General features: G+C 65.6%; 2 protein-coding genes across 7 annotated transcripts; both read right to left on the bottom strand.

Annotated features, from left to right (window-relative positions):
• Window positions 1-42: 42 nt before the first annotated feature.
• On the bottom strand, window positions 43-16,413 carry DNMT1 (DNA methyltransferase 1). Of its 6 annotated transcripts, none has more exons than XM_040581431.1 (34): window positions 16,355-16,413; window positions 13,021-13,063; window positions 12,346-12,453; window positions 11,970-12,252; window positions 11,590-11,662; window positions 11,303-11,393; window positions 11,123-11,163; window positions 10,941-10,992; window positions 10,572-10,655; window positions 10,370-10,479; window positions 10,146-10,264; window positions 9,869-9,961; window positions 8,812-8,963; window positions 8,544-8,731; window positions 7,832-8,021; window positions 7,557-7,654; window positions 7,296-7,443; window positions 7,078-7,193; window positions 6,685-6,886; window positions 6,458-6,594; window positions 6,171-6,344; window positions 5,317-5,538; window positions 4,446-4,638; window positions 3,914-4,004; window positions 3,159-3,293; window positions 2,718-3,000; window positions 2,489-2,630; window positions 2,108-2,274; window positions 1,856-2,033; window positions 1,529-1,724; window positions 1,127-1,290; window positions 898-1,014; window positions 713-803; window positions 43-568 (listed from the first exon to the last, which is right to left on the bottom strand). In XM_040581431.1, the coding sequence occupies exons 1-34, from the start codon at window positions 16,411-16,413 to the stop codon at window positions 498-500; spliced, it is 4,611 nt and encodes a 1,536-aa protein (XP_040437365.1). In that variant the 3' UTR covers window positions 43-497. The 6 variants fall into 6 exon arrangements, 5 of the variants coding, with proteins under 5 accessions (XP_040437365.1, XP_040437367.1, XP_040437369.1 ...); XM_040581433.1 differs by having other exon boundaries at window positions 43-544; XM_040581435.1 differs by having other exon boundaries at window positions 713-775.
• A 3,052-nt stretch (window positions 16,414-19,465) lies between these two features.
• S1PR2 (sphingosine-1-phosphate receptor 2) lies at window positions 19,466-23,148 on the bottom strand. Its single transcript, XM_040581436.1, is given in 3 exon segments — window positions 19,466-19,695; window positions 19,697-20,701; window positions 21,821-23,148. Coding segments are annotated over 3 exon segments (1,923 nt in total). The 5' UTR covers window positions 22,618-23,148; the 3' UTR covers window positions 19,466-19,574.
• Between the last annotated feature and the right edge of the window lie 413 nt (window positions 23,149-23,561).

Genomic DNA, 23,561 nt, shown 5'->3' with positions numbered 1-23,561 from the left:
TAGGTTAGGCCCGGAGGAAGGAGGAGGTGGGAAGCAGGGGGGTATAATTTATAGGAGAGATTTATTTGAAGAAATATTACAACATATAAAAACTACATAAAGTATCAATTCCCACTTATACAAAGCGGCCGATTATTTTCAATACAATGCGGCATAAAAACAGGGAGCAGGGCCCCAGGGCAGGGCTGGGACCTGAGGGTCCCACAGGGCTCGGCCGGGACCAGGGGGTCCCACAGGGCTCGGCCGAGGGTGGGGGAGGGGCCCGGGGTTGGTAGTAGAGTTTGACCATCACAGACAGCGGCGGAGACAGACACGAGCAGGGCCAGGGGGACAGGCTGGGGCAGGTCCCCGCAGACCGGGAAATTGAAAACAAAACAAAAAACGAACAAAAAAAAAAAAACAAAAACAAAAAAAAACAAAACCCCAAACAAATAAAAAGGGTTTAAAATAAATCAGTGCATGTTTGGGAGTCCTGGTGCTGGCGGAGAGGCTGCGCCTCAGTTGGCCATTTCCATGGTCTCCATCTTCTCCAGGGCGCTGGTTTCTGGGGAGAGAGGAGGGGGTGACGCTGCCGTACCCCACCCCAGGGGGACAGGATGGGATGGGGGCTGCAGCCCCCTCAGCCCGAAAGCAGGATCCCCCAAGGGGGGGGGGCTGAGGCTGGGGATGAGAGGAAGGGGCTGGCGGCAGCTCCCGGTGCGACACCACTTACCCGCTGTGTCTTCCCTCAGCTTTGCCAACACGCACGACTTGATCTCCAGCCCGATGGCTTTGGCTAGAGGAGGAGGCACTGCGTTACCAACCTGCGACAGAAGGAGGGTTACGCTGGGCGCCAGCTCCACCACAGGGATGCCGCCGGCGAGGGGGGTTCACCACCAACGAGCCGCCGGCACTCACCTGTCTGTGCTTGTCGAGGATGTTTCCAAAGAGGCGGTAAGTATCGGGGAAGCCCTGGGAGCGGGCGCATTCCCTCACGCTCACCACCCGGTGCTGCTCCGGGTGCAGCACCCGACCCTACAGCAGCAAATAAAAAGAATCCAAGAGTCGTGACCGTAGTGGTCATTTGGCGTGGCCGCCGGCGACTCCAACCCTTCCCACCAAAGGGGACGGATACGGCAGCACCCACCTGCTTGCCCATGGGCTCAGGGTTGGTGACGGTGGTGCTGAAGAAGCCGTCCCACTCCAGGCGGCCGTAGAGCCCGGCCCAGTGGTTGTGCCGGTTGCCTGTATGCGGCAGGCACCAGGGAATGAGGGTGTTGAATTGTCGGTCCGCAGGGTCACAGGGCTTGCCTGGGGAGACGGAGAAGGTGAGGAAAGGGCTGAACAGGCGACCACAGGTGTTTTTAAGGAGCCATCACCCACCTTCGGCACAGGAGCAGACCCCCCGCAGCGCCCCAGAGCTGCTGCAGCCCAGCCACGTGTGTTTTTAGGGAGCCATCACCCACCTTCGGCACAGGAGCAGACCCCCCACAGCGCCCCGGAGCTGCTGCAGCCCAGCCACGCGTGTTTTTAGGGAGCCATCACCCACCTTCGGCACAGGAGCAGACCCCCCGCAGCGCCCCGGAGCTGCTGCGGCCATTTTTCTTCTCGTGGTGCGTATACCGCAGCTTGCGCGTGGTCGTGCCGTCTGAGAGCCGCACCTCGATGTTAGGCAGGTCACGCCAATCAGAACCGGGGGCCAAGGGGATGTGTCTCATCCGGGCTGCAACCAGGGCGCTCATGTCCTACCAACGACAAGCCCACCGTCACCGTCAGCAGGGCAGGGGACACAGAGGGACACCGGTCACCCCCAGGAGCCCCAGTCCTCTCTGGGGAGAAGGCAGCCTGGCCCCCATTGAGACCCCGGCATCCACACCTTGCAGATATGGTCCCTGAGGATGGGCTGATACTGAGAGCCCCGGATCTGCCGCTGGAACCAGGACTGGGGCTCGCCATTGTAGGAGATCTCCAAGGCGGAGGCACCGTTCCTGATCTCCGGCAGGTCGGACATGGTGTCCCGCACGGTGATGGTGCGGAAGGGGCCGGAATACGTCCTGGGAGGAAGGAGGGAGCCGTGAGTAGCCGAAACCTCACCCTCACCAGCCCCGGCACGGCAGCAAAGGCTCACCGGGTGATATTGCTAACAAACTTCTTGTCATCCACCACGACGCTCAGCTGACAGGCACGAGGCGCAAAGACATGCAAAGGCTCAGGGAACATGGGCAGCTTCTCGCCGGGAGCCGCGGCAAGGACGATGGCTCTCCGCCGCGTCTGGGCCACGCCGTACTGGCCAGCCTGGGAAGGAAGGGACAACTCCTGAAAGGGCTGGAGCATCCCTGTCCAGTTTGTGCCCTCAAAGAGCTGGGAATATCCCCTCAAACCACCCAGAGAAGCCAAGAAGCAACGCAGCCAGCTGTTCCTGCACAAGGGATGGACCACGGCAGAGCCAGGTGAGAGGAGAAGGGTTTTCACCCCGCTTAATCACCTCGGGGTCACGCACCCACCCTACCTGTAGGACCCCGAAGGTGCACTGGTAACCCATGCGGACAAGGCAGCGCAAGGTGAGCTTCAGCACCATGGAACGCTTGAAGGACACAAAGTTCCTGACGTTCTCCAGAAGGAAAAACCGCGGTCTGTAGTAGTCGCAGTAGCTGCGAGGAGGGAAAAGAGACACGGGAGCAATGGCTGAGCGCGGGGTCCGCACCCCAACACAGCTCCTCGCCACCTCCCCTGCTCACCTGAGGAAGGAGACCACCAGGGAGTTCTTGAACTTGGAGTAGGTGCGGGAGTTGAAGCGGTTCATGCCGCTGAAGCCCTGGCACGGGGGACCACCGCACAGCATCTCCACGTCCCCCTTCTGCGGCAGCTTCTGCCCCAGCGAGTTGGTTTTCTCGCCAGACATGACCAGCTTCAGCAGGACGTTGCAATCCTCCGTGAAGACGGTAGTGCCGGGATTGTTCAGTCGGAAAGCCTGGGCGGCCGGCTCCCACATCTCGATGGCCCAGAGCGTCTCCGACACGCCTGGGGAGAGACAAAGCGGAGGATCTTGAGCCTGTGCGGAGGAGCAGAGCGCTGGCTCGCCCTCCCTGCTCCCGGCACATGCCAAACCCAACTGTCAGCTCGCAGGAGCCGAGCGGGCAAGCTCGTCACCCCACCGCTGTCCCCGCTCTGCCGCTCACCTGCCTGGTGGAAGCCCTCAGACAGCCCTCCGCAGCCGGAGAAGACATCCAAGGTCCGCAGCTTGGGGAGCTTCAGCTCAGCCGGCTCCTGCTCGGCCTGCTCACAGCTCACCGACGACTTCCCTTTGCCTTTGCCTGCAAACAGAGCCCCACTCACATCAAAAAGCAAAGTCATTTCCTCCTCTCAGTGCTTACAAGGCAAATTCTTCTCCCTCTCCTCCGCAACACTCCAAACATCAGCTTCAAGCACCTTTCAGCCCCTTAAGCGTTTCACTGCTGCTGCCAGAATCCGCCCCCTTGCCCTTGGAAGCCTCTCTTCTTTCCCCCCCCGCCATCCCTTTGCAGCCAGCAGCCCGTGGGCACAGGCAGAGCTTCAAGGTCAGCGGGGCGCAGCGATAACACAACAGGGCATCTCCCCGCGCCGGGAGAAGGGTACAAAGCCCTATGCTACGGAGCAACCAGCCCCTGGCAGAGGGTCGGCGAGAGAAAAAGCTTTGAGATCTCTCAGGGACCAGGTGCTCTCGCCACGAGGTTTATTTTTGAAATTATTAGGTGCCTTCAAAAAAAAAAATAATAAAAAATAAAAAAACAGAGCTGCAGACCACATCGCTGCATCCTGCCAGAGCGTCGGAGCAAGGAGGAGAGCGCAGACACATCTGGTCGGCGCGGCAGGTCTTATCTCCGCTCGGCAGCGCTTAACGGCAAACACAAACCGGTTCACCCGCCCAAGACCTCTCCCCCTTGAGCAGACTTACCTTTCCCTTTCCCCTTCCCCTTCCCTTTATTGCCAGAGCTCCGAGCGTGGTTGGGAGGATCTTCAAAGCTCTTGGTTTTTGCGTTGTAAGCCTGGGGAAAGAGAAAAAGTTCAGGACACTGGAACGTGAAGAATTTTTCTAGATCAGGAACGACCGAGGCATTGCCAAGACCCCACGGGAGCTGTGAAACCAAAGGGCAGGACACAGGCGCAGCGTGGGGGCCTGTCACCTCCCTCTCAGTCACCTCCCAGAGCCGGGGTGGCCACCTGAGGGGCCAAATTTAGCCCCTCAGCTCCACGGGGAGCAGCTGCTCCAGCCGGTGACCCAGATTAAAGCTTCCTTTCTATCTGAGAGTCAAGTCCCCAGGAGGTTTCACCCAGCTCCAATCCTCGCTCTGCACAACACCCCCTCTGTGGCAAGACACACGCGGGGCAGCAGGACAGCCCGTGCCAACACCTGTTCTGCTCAGCCCCTCTGGGGGCTCAGCACCCAGAGAGACACAGCCAGACCCGTCGAGCGCCGGGTCCCTCACCTCCAAGAAGTAGAAGCGGTCAAGCCCGCCGGCGGAGTAGTCCTGAATGCTCTCCGTCAGATCCTCCCCGTACACCACCGTGCAACGGCCCTGCACCGCACGGAAATCGACCGTCGTCTCCTCGTCGCTCCAGTACAGGAGGTTGATGTCCGCGTGGTAGCTGGCTTTCATGGATTTGTGCGTGTTTTCGGGTCTGCAAGGCGGGGGGAAAAAAAAACAACAAAAAAAACACCACGAGGAAACGTTTTCAGCGAGATCCTCACTGCCGTCCGGCCTCTGGCACTCACACCGCTCCGTCTCCCCAGAGAGAGGAGGGTTTTTTTCCTCCAGCTGCACATGTTCACTGGCACGGCCCGGGCACAGCACCAAAGGGATGTTTTCTTTCACACTAACGGGAGTTTTTTTGAGGGGGGGGTCTTCTTAAAGGGAGGGGGAACCACCACCAGAGCTGGTAAGTGAATTTAAAGGCAGAGAGCGCTAAAGCGAGGAGCTGTTATGCTCGAAACACGCCGTCCCGAGCATCAGCACGTTCCTCTCCCGCTGCCAAGGCTCTTCACACACATCCCTCCGCGGTGGGGGGCGGGGGGGGGGGGGGATGACTAAGAGCCTGCAAATGTCTGGGTAAACACCCACGCCCTGGGATGGCGCTGGCAGTGTGGTACAGCACCGGGGGCTGAGCCCAAAGTGCCGCGGTGAGCCCCTTCGAGCAGCGCCCACACCGCGGTGGCTCAAGGCGCCTGGCTCCGACGCGACCTCGAGCTGACGGCGCAGAGCTTTTCCCAGCACCTGCGCTCTCAGGCCGGCCCTGCAGCCCACTTCGGGGGTGGGGGGAGGGCTGTGCACCCCCACAGACCCCAGCAGCGCCGCTCACCTGTAAAACTTCCAGATGTGCAGCTTGATGTCAGCCTCGTTGGGTTTGCCGTTGCTGCGGATGTTACAGAAGATCTCTTTGATGCGGCCCACGCGGTAAGGGTCGGGAGCATCCAGGTTGCTGCCCTTGATGTACTCCGAGTACTTGCGGTAGTGCTCCGGGTGCAGCTCCTCATCCACCGCCTCCTTTTTGGGGCGCTTGGCTGGGCTGGCAGGTTTCATGCTGGGGAGACGGAGAGAAAAGGAAGTTGGGGTATCTCTTTCCCCCCCCAAAAAAAATACCCTAACAGCACAGAGCATCCTCCCCCAGCGCTGCCTAGCCTGCCTGCTTCCTCCTCGACGGAAGGTGGGCACCGAGCCACCACGGCAGCGCCGGCACCGAACCTCCCGCTCCACAGCGCAAGCGTTTTACAGCCAGACCATCCCATAACCGTGCCTGGCTGCAATCTGGGGTGCCCTACATGTCGCTGCCCCGGCCCTCTTCCCAAAAATTTGCCATTTTTCCTCCGGTAATTACAGGCAGCAGGCAGGGTCTTGTTTCACCTTTCATCTACCCAGGCTCGCTCTTTTGGAAGAAAAAGTAACACGCAAAAGGATTCCGAGTCCTCTGCCAAAATACAGCAGCTCAGCAATCGGGGTTGTCTGAGCAGGGAGAAGTCGCTCGGTTTAACGACGGGAGGAGAAATTGGGGTCAGAAGCACCTTGATTTTTAAGCTAAGCTTTTGGAAATAAGGGCGATGGGGTGCTTTGTTTACGGGTGGGATTCACCACCCGCAGACTACGTCCTCTGCTACCAAAAGCTGGACCAAATAGCACCCTGAGAAGCGAGTAAACCGCCTCCCTGCGAGCACCAACCTGAAGGAAAAAGCTTCTGGCAGGAGGTAGACACCATCTCCCACCCTGTACTGCACTCCGTTCTTGGTGGCCATGGCGTAGAACATCTTCCCATCCCCTTCCTCCAAGGGCTCGGCCACTTTGGGTATCTCCTTGTGCCTTACCTCGTCCAGGCGCGTGCAGCTCATGCAGAACCTGCGGGAATGGGGACGGAACGCGGGGATGGGGACCCTGCCAAAGCCAAGAAGCTCCGGCCACCCATTTTGGGCAAAGCAGACCCCGAGCACCTCTGCCCCGCACGCGCTCACTTGTATTTGTTGTCTTCCGTGGGCTGAGTTTTCGGCGGGGACTCGAATCGAGCGTACTCCTGGTCGTACCACATCTGATAAAAATAAGTTCTCCCGTCGTCTTCCACCATCTTGATCTCCATGTCCAGCCCGCCCTGCTAGGAGAGAGGTGTTCACAGGGATCGGTGACGCCGCTCACACCGCGCCAGCTCCGGGCCAGCGCCAAGGTTTGCAGGGCTGTCACCCACCTCCATGGACCAGTTCTCCGAGGGCGCCTTGTAGATCACTTTGACTTTGCCATGGATGTAGGAGAGCTGCATGTCCTCGCACTCGTCCACCAAGAAGAGCTCCAGGGGGTCGGAGGTGGCCCCCAGGACGGTGTCCGAGCCCGGGCAGAACCAGTGCGCGTGGAACATTTGGCCACTGCTGTCCTCCCACATGGCTGTCACCCTGAGGGGGAAGGAGCCAGGGTTACGAGGCACCAAAAAAGCTGCTCTGAGCCTCGCCAGAGCCGGAGAGCCCCCAGACAGCAGCACAGCCACGCAATTAGCGTTCTCTAATTGGGAAGGTCAGCTGTTCCCACGCACGTCCACCCCCAACAGGAGACAGAAATTCAGCCCCTTCAGCACCACGGCACCGACCTGGCGAGGTAGAGGGGCTTGGTGGGATCGTCGGGACTGACAGAGACACAGTCTCCCACCTCCAGGGTCTCCGAGTCGATGCAGACCCTCTGGTAGTAGTCCTTCTTCCCATCGCTCTGCAGAAGCGGCGGGACAGCGGAGAACCCCGTTAAAACCCCCCACGCGGGCGAGCGACGCAGCCCAAGCACCCACCCCAGCGGGGTCCTGCCCAGCCTCACCTTGACGGGCTCCCCCACCCAGGAGATACGGCTCTTGTTCTGCTTCTTCTTCCTGCCCTGCAGCATCTTCTTGGGCGAGGGCATCTCGGGGATGTTGTCATCTACCTCTTCGTCTTCATCAGCTTCCCGGACGGCCAGGTTGGGACACCTGGGGACACAGGGACCGGCATTGCAGCAGGGCAGGGGGCAGAGACCACGTCCCCTCTCTCCGGATGCGGAGAGGATTTTGGTAGGAGACATCGCTGCCCGGGTGAGACGCACCTCCTCTGCAAACAAGCCTGCTTGCTCCGGCCGCTGCCCCCGAACTTCACCATGTTCTGGCAAGCTTTGCACTTCCCGCACTCGGGCTGCTGGCAGACCTGGAGCAGGGAGAAGGGACAGTGGAAATCCCTCAGACAGCGGGAAGCTCCGTGGCTTCTGGAAACAGCTCCCCTACCCCAAAGGAGCGACCCCAGAGCGGGCAATTCATCTGGGATGGAAGGGACGGCAAGGGGATCGGGTCACTTCAGCACCCCCACCCCACCCTCCCCCATTACCTCGCAGACGCCACAGCGCCGGCGCTTCATGGCGTTCTCCTTGTCATCTTCCTTCTCGTCCTTCTCGATCTGCTCCGAGAAGAAGGTGTCGAAGATGAGGTACACCAGCTTGGTGGTGGTAGCTTTGGTGGGACCTTTGTCCTTGTCTATTTTGGTGGGGTGCCGGATGGCCTGCCGCCTGACAGCTCGCCTGTGACCAAGGGGACAGCGGTGAGAGGCGACTCCCTGCCTCGGATCGCTGACAGCTACAGCCACAAGGAACAGCCTGGCACCCAAGGAGGATCCCCAGGGAACAGAGCTCTCCCCAGGGCACCCAAGAGGCCAGGACCACGGCAGGATTCCCTGACAGGATCCCCTGACAGGCACCCAGGAACGCGCTGTGGCTGGCACAGGGTCCCGAAAGGATGCTACAGTGGGGCAGGGAGCAAAGCCAGGCTCCGGGGACCCAACCCAGCGCCTTTCCTCGCTCGGGGAAGCACTAGGCTGAGAGTTTTTTCCAGTTTGGGGAGGATTTCTACTCCAGTTTCCCAGTGCTGCTCATGCTACTGAGCATAAATCCTCAGGTCATCCCAGCTGGGAACAAGCCAAAAGCTTTTCCTGGCAGGATCCCCCGCGCAAAGCCGATGGGAACCAACCCGCCGGGCTCCTCCTGGGATGCACCGAAGCCAAGTGCCCCCCAAAAAGCGTGTCTACACGGGGCCACTGGGCTCACCTCTTCCCCAAGGTGACTCCAGCCAACTTGATCAAGTCCCTCATGCAGGGCGTGATGAGGACGGGGGGTTCGTCGCTGTCGCCGGCTTCGTCGTAGCTTTCCACCTGCTCCACCACAAACTGGGCATGTCGCAGGAGCGAGTCCTCTGTGAAGCGGTTGAAGTTCAGCCCCGCGGGAGGTACGGTGGTCTGCGAGGAGGGGTTGGTTAGGGAAAGGGTGCCGGAGCGACGCCCACCCCCGGGGATGCCACCGCCGTTGGGATTTTCACCTCGATTTTGTTGAGCAGATCCTCGTAGCTGACGTCGCGGTTGTTCTGCAGGAACTCGACGACGATTTTACTCATGTAGATCTTCTCTTGCATGAGGGCGAATATGGGGGCGTACTCCTCACTGGGCTCCATCAGGATGTAATCCGCGAAGGCTGCGGGTAGTTAAAATACCGGGAAATTGAGCGGGATTTCAGGATGAGCGAGTCCTGCCGGGAGGAAGACCAGCCCATCCACGCCGCTACAGCACCGAGACGTAAGTCTGCAGGGATGCTCTACCACGAGCCAGGACCCACGGTCACTCAGCTATCGCCACCAAAGCGAGGGGGGAGGGGGGACGCAAGGTGGGGTGCGCTATCCGTGCGCTAGCCTTCTCTTTTTGCTGTTCCCTAATTAGAAAACAAAGATAATCCAGGGTTTGAGTTTGGTTTTTTTTTTTTTTCTCACTACAAACTCCATTTGCTGATGCGCAGGAGAGTTAAGTCCTCTGATATCACCAGGGTTCCTTGCAATAACGGTGAAGGGAGAAAGCTTTTAAAGCCCCCAAAAATCAGCTGCTTCCCCCAAATAAACTACGGGGGGGGAGGGGGGGAAGCCAGCTGGGACACGGAGCCAAGGGCTGGCCGGGACTGGGCGTTCCTCCAAGACCTTTCTCAACACAAACCTGTCCAAAAAGCCTGGGGAGTGGAGTAAGAAAGCAACAGAGCCCCGCAACGGGGCCGAGAGGTCAAGAGCAAAGAGAAGACTCCCTCCGAGAGAGACCCTGACCCGGCCTCGCTTGCCCCAGCTCCGACAGCCTCACGCAGGGCGCTGCCAAGCAGCTGCGAGCTCAGCAAGCGGTTTTATACGCGTTTAGGCGCCGCTGTGCTAAATAAACCCAGAGCCACGCTTCGGCACGGTCCTCCACCTCGCCCTGGGCTTGTTGGGGCCGGTTCCCGGCAGCAGCAAAGTCCACGAACCCAAATAAAGTTCCTTCACCAGCCGGATACATGATGGAGACTGCGATCCCAAGTCAGACGTGCTCCCCGAGCCCAACGCCCCCCCATCCTCGCTCACTCACCTGTGGTGAAGCCGATCAGAGCCTTCTCCCCTCCATCGAACCCCGTAATCCACCAGGCGTTTATGGGTCCCAACTTCTTGGCTCTCACCCCACCTGAAAGCAAGAAAACCTCGATTTCAGCCTTCAGCACCCAAAAACACCCAAGCCCCGAGCGGCTGCAGGATGCCAAAACGCCACCCGGACCCGCCTTCGTTTTGCGCAGGGCGTCAAGGCAAGATGTAAGGTGACAAACCGCCCCGGCCCTGCGGCCCCCGAGGCTCCTCCGCGCCCGACTCACCGTCCAGACAAGGGTTATCGTCGTAGATGGGCTTCACGGCACCGCTGAAATACAACTCGATGTTCCTCTCGATCAAGCCGGTGTCAAAGGGGCACAAGTGACCTCGCTTGTCGTAGACGCTGGCGAAGGACGGAGATGGGAGCTCGACGCCTTATCCCGGGAGGTTTGTCAATGTAGCAGGTTTTGAATCGCCTGCTTTCCGCCCGCCCCCCCCCCCCCCTCACCTAAAAGAGGTGACTTTGTGCTGCGGCAGGTCCTCGTAGCTCTCAAAGCCATCTTCGTTGGCGTCGAAGAGGGACAAACGCTCGTCCGTCAGCATTTCTGGCTCCTCCAGCTACACCGAGGAGAGAAGACGTTGTTGAAGGAGCATTCCCGTTAGCGCCACAGCTCTCCCCCCGCCCGGAGAAGGAGCGTTAAATCCCTTACGGCATCATCAGGATCCCCTTGGAAGAATTTGAGGTCGGGATCATCGAGGTACTGCCTGCAGTCGACGCACTTGGGAGGGGTGGTCTGCAAGACGAGGGAGGCTGCGTCAGCTTCTCCCTCCCCCCACGGTCCCGTTCGTTAGCACAAACGAGGGTTTGTAAAGCACAACAGCGGCCGCTGCCCCGGCATTGAAAGCAGCTCCCCAAAACCATCCCCCCCCCCCGCCCCAGTGAGGTTGGGAAGCTGGGTGGGCTGGAAACGGCTTTATCTTTCCCTTAGCCCAGCCCTTTAAAAGAGCTAAAAAATTTAAAAAAAATGAAAATAAAAAAAATCACCCTAAAACGCTGAGATGGAGGAAAACGAACTTACTTTAGCAGGTGTCGTAGTCTTAACCTGAGTAATTTCATCTTTTATCTCTGACCTGGGTGTAAAAAGGTACAAAGGGATGAAGACAGCGGCGTAACATCGTCGTCCTCCCCGTCTCACCGAGGCCACGGCGGAGGGAAACAGCCCCAGGCCCAACGCGGGGCCTTCCTCCTCCTCCTCCTCACCCTTCTTTGGTTTCGATTTTAATCCTCTTCTCATCTTGCTCCTTGAGGGAGAAACGAAGGGGCGTGAGGGGAGGTTGGAGAGCGCGACGCCCTCCGAGACAGCGCACCCAACCCCAGCGCCGCGGCGGCCCGGCAAAGCCGCCGGCAAAGCCCTCAGCTGCCACCGGTGCCGGCACACACCTTGTCCTCCAGCTCCTCTTCCTCCTTCTCCACATTCATGGCCTCCTGCTTCACCTCCCCGTTCACCTCCTCCGATTTCCGTTTGTTGGACCTAACGGTTTGTAAACGCAACGGATGAAGCCGAGGAGCCAACGGCACGAGGATCTGGGGCTCTCCCGGCCAGTCCCGTTGAGAATCGCGACTTTTGGAAGCCCCGGGTGGCAGAGAGGAAGAAGAGGGTGAAGGCTCCCCGGGGGGGGACACGCGGTAAAAGGAGGCAGAGGTCCCAGCCCTGCCACCAGACTGACCCTTTGGAGAACATGCTCAGGATGGTCGGCTGCCGGCCAGAGCTCCGAGTGACGCGGGAACTGGCGGGAGACTCTGTTAGGGAGAGGACGAAGGGGCGCGTTAACGATGGGGACCCGCTGCCCTTCCCCCACCCAACACCCCACAGGGCTGGGACCACCGTGGGTGACAGCACCCCTTCTCCGGGCACCCCAGCATCCTGGTGGGACAAAGCAAGGAGACGCCAAAACCGTTCCTGGGGCCGGTGGGGGGTGGAACTCTGCACTCAATCCCTCCGGGAACCGTTGTGCTCCCAGTTGGTAATTAATAGCACTCAATTAATTCATTTAAATCTGTCGGGAAAGAGAACGGAAAACCAAGTCGCCCCCGGCGCCGCCATTACTTTTACTCTCCCCGTTGGAGCGGCTCCTCCTGGCCTTGCGCGCCCGCGGCGTGGGGACCGATAAAGAGGAGGAGGAAGAGGTGGCTGCTTCCTCCACTGCTTCCTCCATCTCCATCGCGCTGTCTTCTTCCCCGTCGGGCCCGGCTCGCTCCGAGTCCTCGTCGCTCCCGTAGGCGCCGTTTTTGGCGCAGCCATTGGATGCCTGCAACAGCGGCGCCGCGGCCCCATTCTCCACCGCCAGCTCTTGGTGCAGCAGGGCCTTCACCTTGGCCAGGTACCTCTCCTGGGAGGGGAGAGCAGCGGTTAAACCACCCGGCCACGGCGCCGCCACAACCCCAAAGCCACCAAAAAACCTGGGGGGTTGGGGGCGTCTCACCTCCGAGAGCTCTTTGCAGCGGAGTTTGGCTTCCAGTTCGCTCAACTGGTTCTGGACGTCGGCTTGGAGGAAGCCATGGATGAGGCTCAGCTTCTCCTTGACGCACTCCTGCGGGGACGGAGGGGACGGCGTGGGGCGGGCGGCGGTGACGTTCCCCGCGGGGCTCGGTGGAGCGGCGTCTCCGTAGGCGGTCAGGCTGAGCCGAACCGCCGGTGGCTCCGAATGCGGGCGCCGCTCACCCAGCTCGCGAGGACCCTCCCGATAGGAGGTGACGGTGGGTTCCATATGACAACGGACAGCGCCGACACCGGGACTACGACCTCACCGGGTCCAGGGAGCTGGGCCAGCAAGGGAGACACGGCGGGGTCTCACTCGGCCAGCCCGCCACACCGTCCCCCCCCTGCCCCACGCCGTGGGGCGCTGGACCACCCACCCCACCCCCCGCATCCCATCCTGGTGACGGCTGGGCAGCACCGCTGAATCGCAGAGTTATCCGGGCATCCAGGAGCCGGCTCCGGCGCCCTGCCGGCTCCCACCGCTGCGAGCCGGAGCATCCCCAGCCTGACGGCAGCACCCGGTGCGGGACCGGCGGTGACGACATGGGATGACGGCGGCGCCCAAACCGGAGCGAAGCGTGGACGGAAACGCGGCTCCCGAGGATCCGGAGCCACTCACCTTCTCGCTCAGGCTGTCTTCATCCCTCTCCAAGTCCTGCAGCCTGGAAAAAGAAGAGAGTTGGGGGTTTCACCGTGCTCCACCGACGAGGTTACGATGTTGGGGGGGGGGGGGGGGGGGGCAACCGGGACGGCCCCCCCAGTCGCTTTGACGGCTCTAGAAGTGGCACCTGGCGAAGGAGCGGCGCAGGCCACGGCACGGAGCAAGGGGGATGCTCAGCTTCCAGGCAGGGAATAAGGGGGGGGGGCTGCTAGCAGGACGCCGGAGCCCAAGGGACCCCCCCCCACACACACACACACAGGATAATGGCGGAGGCTCGTTGCCCACCCGTACCCCACCCCGGCAAAAAAGCCAGCGGGAGGAGAAGCCACGTGTCACGGTGGCACAAAGCGGCGGCCGAGGGTGGGGGGGAAGCGGCTGGCGCTACCCCTGGGCGGCGGGGACAGCCCCCAGCCCCACGGTGAGGGGGAAACACCGGAGCTCCCCCACCCCCCTCACCCCCCAATTCACCGTGGCTCTCCCAACCGAAACGGGGAGCCCAGCTGCCAGAGCGGGGCCACGCGGCCACCGGTCCCCCGGGCCACCACGGGATGGGACCTCGCCGGTGCTGCCGGTACGTTGGTTCCCGTCTCACCTCCGGCCGCTCGGGGTTTTTTTTTTGGTTTCCTACCCTCACGCCGCCGCCAGTTCCTTCAAACCGGAGCTAAAACCGGAGCTAAGGGGGGAAGGGGTCCCCCAACGCCACCCACCCCGCTAAAAAAAAAAAAAAAAAAAAAAAGGGGGGGGGACAGGGGGGATAAAACCCATCTGGCACCTGGCTTTGAGGATGGCCACGCAGCCGGAGACCCCCGGCAACCGGGAAAAAGTCGGGGCGCAGGGGGGCTGTGCCGCAGCAGAAGGGGGGAGCCAAACCGGAGAATGGCTTGAGCGCAGCGGGGGGGGGAAGTGGGGGGAAGTGGGGGGGAGTGGGGGGGAGTGGGGGGGAGTGGGGGGGGCCCCCCCCCTTCCCGCTGGCCAGGGGATGCCGGGAGGCAGGCGGAAGGGACAATAGCCGGCGGGGAGGACGGTGCAGGAAACGCCAAACCTTCCGTGCCCCCCCCCCAAACCTTCCATGTGCGCCCCAAACCTTCTGTGCGTGTCCCCCCCCCAAACCTTCCGTGCGTGTCGTCCCCCCCCCAAACCTTCCGTGTGCGACCCAAACCTTCCGTGCATGTCCCCCCCAAACCTTCCGTGCATGTCGTCCCCCCCCCCCCAAACTTTCCATGTGTGCCCCAAACCTTCCGTGCATGTGTCCCCCCCCCCCCCCAACCTTCCGTGCGTGTGTGTGTGTCCCCCCAACCTTCCGTGCGTGTTCCCCCCCTCCCTGGAGGTGGGGTGGAGGGGACATGGGGATGGTGCCGGAGCCCTCCGGAGCCAGGCGGGGGATGGCTCAAGACCCCCAACCCAATCTCCCCACCGCGCCCCACTCCCCCCCACCCCCTCCAGGCAGGGATTTGTGCCCCCCCCCACACCACCCCCCCGAAAAGATGGGGGGCTACTGAGGGTCGTGCCCCGCCCCCCCCCAAGTGGCTTGTTGCACCTTCGGTCCCTGCCCCGAGCGGCAGCGTGGGGACAAAGCCACGCGGGGGGCAAGGCCAGGCGCCCCCACCGCCACGTGGGGCCGAGCTGTGGGGCAGCAACACCCTGGTGGCCCCCCCCACCCCCGAGGGAGCCCCCCCCCCCATCAGCTGGGGGCAGAGGGGGCTGCGGGGACCCCCGGTGCAGTGCTGAGCCGTGGTGGGGCTCGCCAAGGGGCAGGGGGGCTACGGAGCGCGATGCTGGGGGGGCGGTGTGAGTATGGGGGGCGGGGGGCTATGTGATGGGGGGGCTCAGAGCACTGCATGGGGGGGTCAAGGAGTGCTGGGGGGTCTGTGTGATGCCTGGGGGGGCTCAGGGCAGGGGGGGGGGGGGGGGTCAAGGAGAGCTGGGGGGGTCTGTGCGATGCCTGGGGGGGGCTCAGGGCAGTGCAGGGCTGGGGGGCTCAGGGCATTGCACGGGGGGGTCCAGGAGAGCTGGGGGGTCTGTGTGATGCCTGGGGGGGTCAGGGCAGTGGGGGGGGGGTCAAGGAGAGCTGGGGGGTCTGTGCGATGCCTGGGGGGGCTCAGGGCAATGGGGAGGGGGAGTCAGGGCATTGCATGGGGGGGTCAAGGAGTGCTGGGGGGTCTGTGTGATGCCTGGGGGGCTCAGGGCAGTGGGGGGGGGGCTCAGGGCAGTGCAGGGCTGGGGGGCTCAGAGCACTGCATGGGGGGGGGGGGGTGTCAAGGAGTGCTGGGGGGTCTGTGTGATGCCTGGGGGGGCTCAGGGCAGTGGGGGGGGGGCGGGTCAGGGGAGTGCAGGGCTGGGGGGCTCAGCACGCTGCAGGGGGGGTCAGGGCAGTGGGGGGGGGGTCAGGGCATTGCATGGGGGGGTCAGGGAGCGCTGGGGGGTCTGTGCGATGCCTGGGGGGGCTCAGGGCAGTCACAGGGGGGGTCAGTGCTGGGGGGTGTCAGGGCCAGCCAAGGGGGCCAGTGCAGTGCAGGGGGTGCCAGGGGAGGGGGGGGGCGGGGGTGTCAGTGCCCGGCCAAGGGGTGCCAGGGCTGGGCTGGGGGGTGTCAGGGACGGAACGGGGGGGCTGGGGGGTGTCAGTGCCCGGCCAAGGGGTGTCAGGGCTGGGGGGGGGGTGGGGCAGGGCCCGGGCAAGGGGGGCCTGGCCTGGGGGGAGGGGGCAGGGCTGGGGGGGGGGGGGCAGGGCCCGGCCAGGGGGTGTCAGGGCCGGGCCGGGGGGCGTGTCAAGGCCCCGTCAAGGGGTGTCAGAGCCGGGGGGTGCCAGGGCTGGAGGGGGGGAAGGGGGGAGGGGGCAGAAGACGCGGGGGGGCTGGGGGTGTCAGTGTCCTGGCCAAGGGGTGCCGGGGCCGGGGGGTGGGGGCTGGGGGGTGTCAGGGCCCGGCCGGGGGTACCAGGGCTGGGGGGGGGGTGGGGGCGGGGGGGGGTGGGCAGGGCTGGGGGGTGCCAAGGCCGGGGCGGGGGGGCTGGGGGGTGTCAATGCTGCTCCGGGCCGGGGGGTGCCAAGGCCGGAGGGGGGGGGGCTGGGGGTTGTCAGTGCCAGGGCCGGGGGGCGTCAGGGCCTGGGGGGGGGGAGGCGGGCCGGGGGGCGCCAGGGCCGGGCCGGGGGGGCGTCAGGGCCTGGGGGGGTGGCGGGGCCGCGGAGTGCCAGGGCCGCTCCGGGCCGGGGGGTGCCGCGGAGCGTGGGGGCGGGGGGGTGCCAGGCCGGGCCGGGGGGCGCCCCGGCGGGGGGCCGGGGGTGCCGGGGACTCACCGTCGGCGCAGCTCGGCGGGCAGCGGGGCCGGGGGCAGCGGCGCGGCCCGGGCCGGCATCGGGGCGGCGGCGGCGGGAGCGGCGGGGCCGGGCGGCGGATTCGCGCGGAAACCAGCGGCGGGGGCGGGGCGGCGCCGGGCCAGACCATGGCAGCGGGGGCGGGGGGGGCGGGGCGAGACCACTGCGGCGGGGGAGGGGGGCAGGACAGACCATTGCGGGCCGGAGCCCGGGGGGGGGTGTGGGGGGGGTGTGAGGAGGCGCCTGCGGGGGGCGGGCAGAGAGGGGACCCCCCGGCCGAGGGGCCGCGGGCCGGGCGCGGGGCGGTACCTGTCCGGGGGCGGCGGAGCGGGGCGGCACGGGCGGGCGCCGCACGGAGGGGCCCGGCCGGCGGGAGGGGCCGCCCCGGGGGGGAGCGGACCACTGCGGGGCGGGGGGGGACGGGGGGACGTACCACTGCGGGGCTGGGGGGACACGGGGGCACGTACCACTGCGGGGCGGGGGGAGGGGGGCCGGGGGACGTACCACTGCGGGGCGGGGGGCGACGTAACGCTGCGGGGCCGGGGGGGGGGGGGGGGGGGAACAGGGGAACGTACGACTGCGGGGAGGGGGGACAGACACAGGGGAACGTACCACTGCGGGGGGGCACGGGGGGACGTACCACTGCAGGGCGAGGGGGGACGGGGGGACGTACCACTGCGGGGCGAGGGGGGGACAGGGGGACGTACCACTGCGGGGCGGGGGGATGTACCACTTTGGGGGCGGGGGGAGGGGGGGAGGCGGAAAGACGTACCATTGCGGGGCAGGGGAGGGACAGGGGAGACGTATCACTGCGGGGCCGGGGGTGAGGTGGAGGCACGTACCATTGCGGGGTGGGGGGGACGACAGGGAGGACGTACCACTGCGAGGTGGGGGGGGGGATAGGGGGATGTACCACTGAGGGCTGGAGGGACACGGGTCAGAGCACCGCAGGGATGGGGGGTGGGGCAGGCCCTAGCACAGCGGGTATGGGCTGTACCACTGTGGGAAAGGGGGGGATGGGCTGTACCACTGCTGGGATGGGGGTGTGGGCTGTACCACCGGGGGACAGACGGGGTAGCACAGTGGAGATTGGCGGGGGGGGGGGGGGGGGGGACACGACTGGACGGGACGACAGGCTGTACCATGGCGGGGGGGGGGGGACACAGGCTGTACCATAACAGGGCTGGGGGGGGGGGACCGACACGACACACAGACTGTACCATGGCAGGGCTCGGGGGGGGGGGGGGACGGACAGGCTGTACCATGGGAGGCCTGGGGGGGAGACAGGCTGTACCATGGCAGGGTTGGGGGGGGACGGGCTGTACAATGGCAGGGTTAGAGGGGACAGGCTATACCATGGCAGCTCTGGGGGGGACAGGACGGGGCCAGGTGCAGCCCCAGGGCTGCCCTACACCCCCCCAGCACCCAGTGACCCCCCAGGGTGGGACCCAGACCCCCGCTCCCCCCCCAGCCTCAGCAGCCAGGAGACCACCGGATCAGCCCCTTGCTGGGGAGCTCGAGCCCCCTTTTTGTGGCCCCAAAAGAGCGGCCGGGGCCCCTGCAGCTCCCGCCTGGTCTGGTAATGAATCACAGCAGTTCCCGCGGGATTCCCCCATTCATCACCAGCCGTGGGGCTCTGCCGGCCGGGTGGGGGGCCCAGGGCCCGGTGGGGGGCCCGGGGTACCCGGTGGGGGGCCCGGTTCCACACAGCCCCACCGTGGCGATGGGCGAACGGCGGCGCATCCCACTCCCCATCGTCCATGGAGGCGGCCGGGGATCGGTGCCGGGCCCCGGCGCTGCGGGGGCGACCGAAACACCACGGGTCATTGCCGGGGCGCCTGCGGGGTGCCAGGATGGGGACCCGTCCCGACGGTGGCGGCGGGGGAAAACGAAACCCCCTCCCCCACCCCCCCCCCTCGCTTCCTCTGCACCCTCCAAGGGAGGAAACGAGGCCAAATTAGGGCACCAAAAAATTCGGTGCCGGCACCGCCACACCGACCCCAAACCGGCACCCGGGACAACCAAGCCCGGGGTTGGGGCGGCTGTAAGAGCACGAGTGGGGGTCCGCAGGGTCCTGGGGGGAGCCACGTGTCCCCTCGCTTCCCCCCCCCCCCCCGGGTTTCCCCGAAACATCGCCAGCCGCCGTGGGGAAGCAGCTGCGGTTGAGGCCGCAGCCGTGTGAGACGGGGGTGAGGAAGCGCCGGCACCCAGCCCCAGCCGGGCCCTGGGACCCCCAGACCCCCACCCATGGGTGCTGGCACCGCGAAGCCGGGGCAAAGCACCCATCCCCCTTCTCGGTGCAGGGAAGATGCTGGGCTGCGCTCCCGGGTCTCTAAAAGCCGCCGAGCGTTGAACATCCCCATCCAGCCAAATGTGGGGTGCCCCGCCCCCCCCAGCCCCCTCCCCACCAGAAATCAGGGGGGAGCCCGGTGGTCCCCAGCCCAGGAAGGAGGCGGAGGCAGGTGGAGAAGCACCGTTTTAATAAAACCATCGCCCCTTGTGTTGGGGTCGCTGGGGATGGAGGGGGGGCTCCTGGGGTGGGGGTGGGGGGGGGCACTGGGACCAGGCAAAGCCCCGGCGGAGCCAGCCGCAACGACCCCCCCTCGCCTTCTCCGCGCGCCAGCACGCGGCGGGACCACGGAGCAGGGTGGGAGGACACGGGTGTCCCCGTGTCATCGTCCTCCCCACCCCACCCCCCTCAACGGCGAGCGCCCCAGGCCCGGCTTTCCCAGGAAACCCCCCCAAACTCCTCCGGCTGCAGCAGCGGTCGGAGCCACCCACGGTGTCGGGGAGCAGCCGGGAGCAGAGGATTTGCCACTGGCGCCAGGGGGGTGCCGGGGGGGGGGGGGAGGGGCCCCAAGACCCGTCCGACAGGTCCCACGGGGGCCCCAGGGCTCGGGCAGGGCGTGGGAAGAGCAACACGCGTGCTCGCGCACACGCAAGACGGCGCACGCGTGCACTGGTCACGGTCATCCCGGCCGGAGCATCGGCATCGCCGCCGGGGATGCCAGCGGGAGGGATGCTGGGGGGGGTGGATGCCCGGGGGGGGGGGGGGGGGGGGAAAGGGGGGGGAGGGGGGGGGATGCCCGAGATGAAGGTGCAGTTGTCCATCCGTACCTGGAAAAATTCCCACCTTGATCCCACTCACCACCCCAGCAGTGGGGCAGCCGTGGGGCGGCCGTGGGGTGGCCGTGGGGACCCCCTAGACGGAGGTGGTACACTCGCGGGTGATGGGCGAGGTGGGTAACTCGTATTTTGGGGTGCAGCGGTCCAGCGAGCTGGAGGTGCGGAGCGGGAAGCCGCAGCGGCCGGGGGGGCTGGTCCCGGCGCCCAGCACCGCAGCAGCATAGCACCCGCAGGAATTCCCGGCGCATGTCCTTGCTGCGCAGCGTGTAGATGATGGGGTTGGCGGCAGAGTTGAGGGTGGCGAAGGCAAAAAAATAGTTCGCTTTATAAAGGATCCGGCACGCCCGGACGGGGCAAGAAGCGTCCATGAGGAGGATGATGAAGGCCGGCAGCCAACAGATGATGAAGGCTCCCAGGACGATGGTGACGGTCTTGAGCAGGGCCAGGGTCTGGGCGGTGGCGATCTCGGCGTGGCTGGAGCGCACGATGCAGTAGATGCGGCTGTAGAGCCCGACGATGGCGAGGAGGATGAGGGTGAAGATGGTGATGACGAAGAGGACGTAGCGTTTGGAGTAGAGGGGGAGGACGGTGGAGCAATCCCGCAGGTCGCTCATGCAGTTCCAGCCCATGATGGGGAGGCTGCCGATGGCCGCCGCGATCACCCAACAAGCCCCGATGAGCAGCACCATCCGGCAGTTCTTGTCGCTGCTGTAGACCTTGACCTTGGTGATGGCCACGTGGCGCTCGATGGCGATGGCCAACAAGCTGAAGACGGAGGCGGCCAAGGTGGCGAAGGCCGTGCCCTCCCGTACGAACCACTGCACCGGCGTCAGGTTGAAGGTGGCGGCTCCGGAGAATAAAATGTTGGCCATGAAAGCCAAGCCGGCTAGAAGATCGGAAAAAGCCAAATTCCCGATGAAGATGTACATGGCCGAGTGAAATTTCTTGTTGCGGCAAACGGAGATGAGGACCAGCAGGTTCTCCAGCACGATGAAGCAGCACAGGACGATGATGAGGATGGAGACCACCCAACGGGAGGTGCTGGGGGGGCTTTCGGAACCTTCCTTGGTGTAGTTGTAATGTTCTCGGATCTTCTCCGTGTTAAAATATTCCTTGTAGATGCTCCCCATGGTTCCTCGCCCGCGCGTCGCCCGTCCCGCCACCCTCAGCGCTGCCGGGACATGATGCCGGGGCCACGGTGACCTACAGGGGTGGGGGGTGGGGGAGAAAAGATGGGGGTGGGAAGGGTGCCGGGGTGCCTCGGGTGACCACAGCTGGGTGGCACAGCTGGGTGGGTGAGAGCCAGGGTCCCCCCCGCGCCGGCAGAGCAGAAATGACTCAGAAAGGAAATCCTGGTGGTGGGCGAGGAAGTGGGACCAGGACCTGGGGGGGGGGACGGGACGGGACACCCTGGGGTGACCACGGAGGGGGGGGGGGGGGGCACCATTGGGGATGGGGGGTGCGGGGGGGTGAAGGCCTGGGTGTCTTCCCTAGGGTGGGCAGGACCCCCCGGCACCGGCTTGGGGGGAGGGGGGGGTGGGGAGGCAGTGGTGACCCCCACCTTGAGGGGGGTGGGGGGCACCTCGTGTTGTCCCCCCTCGATTTGGGAGGGGTCTCTGCATCTGCCCAGTTAGGATGGGGCACCCAGTACCATCATGTGTGTGTCCCAGTTAGGGACGGGGCACCCGGTACCCCCATGTCCCCCTCCCCAGTTAGCGATGGGGCACCCGGTACCACGTCCCCCAGGGAGGGGACAGCCGATGGTACCGTCGCCCCCCCCCCAAGTTAAGGACGGGACCCCCAGTTAGGGCCTTCCCCCCCCCCCCCCCCCCCCTCCCCCGGTGGTACCGGGACCCCAGAGGGGAGCGGGTGGGTGCGGGGCTGGACTGAGATGGGGGGGCGGGGGGGGAAGGAGCCCCGCGCCCCCCCGCACCTGCAGCCCTCCCGGTGGGGTCCCGGTGCCGCCCCGGTGGGGGTCCCCGTGCCCTCCCGGTTGGGTCCCGGTGCCGCCCCCCCGCTGCCGCCCCCCGGTGGGGTCCAGATGCCCTCCCGGTGGGGTCCCGGCGCCCTCCCGGTGCCGCCCCCCGGTGCCGCCCCGGTGCTTCCCCCCGGTGTGGTCGCCGTGCCCTCCCGGCGGGGTCCCGGTGCTGCCCCGGTGGGGTCCCGGTGCCCTCCCGGTGCCCTCCCGCCGCCCCCCCCCCCCCGAGCGCTGCCTCCCGCCGCCGCCCGGGCCCTTGCGCAGCCGCGCCCGGTGCCGGGGCACGGCCCCTCGCTCCCCCCGCCCCGGGACCCCCCCCTCGCCCTCCCCCCCGTCCCCGGTACCGGGAGGAGCCGCCGCCCCCAGCCGAGGCACCGGGCACCGCGGAGCATCCGCCGCTTCCCGTTCCCCGCCCGCCCCCGGTCCCGCTGCGGCGGCCGCCGGGCGGAGCCTGCGCCGGGGGGGCGGGCGGGGCGGGGGGCGCGGGGACCCCCGGGAGTCCCAACCGGGAACCGCCCCGGGAGCCTGGACCGGGAATCGCACCGGGATCTTGCATCGGGACCGTGCCCCGGGATCCTGCCCGGGGAGCCCCAACAGGGACCGGCCCCGGGATCCTGTCCCGGGAGCCCCAACCGGGAATCGCACCGGGATCCTGCCCCGGGATCCCCAACCGGGATCCTGCCCCGGGAGCCCCAACCGGGATCCTGCCCCGGGAGCCCCAACCGGGAATCGCACCGGGATCCTGCCCCGGGAGCCCCAACAGGGACCGGCCCCGGGATCCTGTCCCGGGAGCCCCAACCAGGAATCCCCAACGGGATCCTGCCCCGGGAGCCCCAACGGGGAATCGAACCGGGATCCTGCCCCGGGAGCCCCAACAGGGACCGGCCCCGGGATCCTGTCCCGGGAGCCCCAACCGGGAATCGCACCGGGATCCTGCCCCGGGAGCCCCAACCGGGATCCCGAATCGGGACCTTGCACTGGGAACCGGTCTCAGGATCCTGGGCCGGGATCCTGAACCAGCACCCTGCACTGGGATCCTGCCCCGGGATCCTCCCCTGGGATTTTGCCCCAGGACCCACAGTGGGATCCTGCACTGGGATCCACATCGGGATCTGCACTGGGATCCTGCCCCAGGGCCCATACCGGGATCTGGTACCAGTCAGGATCCTGCCCCGGGACTCCTCACCAGGACCCACGTCAGGATCCTGCCCCAGGACCCTCCCTGGGAACCCTGCACCGGGATCCTGCCCCAGGACCCTTTTGGGGCCACCATGAAATCCCACCCTGGGATCCCGCCCCAGGATCCTGCAACAGGATCCCCCCAGCCCCCACAACCAGCCCCCACACTGGGATCCTGCCCTGGGATCCCCCTCATGACCTGAGTATCCAGGGATGTCCAGGGCAGGATCAGCATCTGGGGATCCCAGGCACAGGGTATCCAGAGGGGCAGGGGGGAGGGATCACGGGCAGGATCAAGATCTGGGGGGATCCCAGGCAGGATCAGGATCTGGGGGTTCCAGGCAGGGGGGATCCCAGGCAGGATCAGGATCTGGGGGTCCCAGGCAGGGGGGATCCAGGGGGGATCCCAGGCAGGATCAGGATCAGGATCTGGGGGTCCCAGGCAGGGAGGATCCAGGGGGGATCCCAGGCAGGATCAGGATCTGGGGGTCCCAGGCAGGGAGGATCCAGGGGGGATCCCAGGCAGGGAGGATCCAGGGGGGATCCCAGGCAGGATCAGGATCAGGATCTGGGGGGTCCCAGGCAGGGAGGATCCAGGGGGGATCCCAGGCAGGATCAGGATCTGGGGGTCCCAGGCAGGGAGGATCCAGGGGGGATCCCAGGCAGGATCAGGATCAGGCTCTGGGGGTCCCAAGCAGGGGGGATCTGGGGGGATCCCAGGCAGGAACAGGCCCTGTGTGCCCCAGCCCCTCACCCAGCGGGCAGGTGGGAGGGGGCTGGGACCCCCCCGGCCACAGATGCGGGCGGGGGGGGGGGGAGGGGATGGTGGGGGGCGGGGGATGGGGGGGGCGGGGGTCCCACCGAGCCCCCCAGTTCCCCAAATATCCCCCCACCCCCCCGGGCCCC

Source organism: Falco naumanni, unplaced genomic scaffold, assembly GCF_017639655.2.
Source record: "Falco naumanni isolate bFalNau1 unplaced genomic scaffold, bFalNau1.pat scaffold_281_arrow_pat_ctg1, whole genome shotgun sequence".
Taxonomy (NCBI): domain Eukaryota; kingdom Metazoa; phylum Chordata; class Aves; order Falconiformes; family Falconidae; genus Falco; species Falco naumanni.
Note: the sequence above shows the minus strand (reverse complement) of the source record. Positions and strands in the feature narration are given on the sequence as shown.

Coding starts and splice junctions, on each gene's coding strand:
- DNMT1 (XM_040581431.1), bottom strand. CDS start 16,413: ATGCCGGCCCGGGCCGCGCCGCTGCCCCCGGCCCCGCTGCCCGCCGAG. Junction 4,639..5,316: donor CACATCTGGAAGTTTTACAG/GTGAGCGGCGCT, acceptor CCCGCCTTGCAG/ACCCGAAAACACGCACAAAT. Junction 1,015..1,126: donor CTGAGCCCATGGGCAAGCAG/GTGGGTGCTGCC, acceptor TTGCTGCTGTAG/GGTCGGGTGCTGCACCCGGA.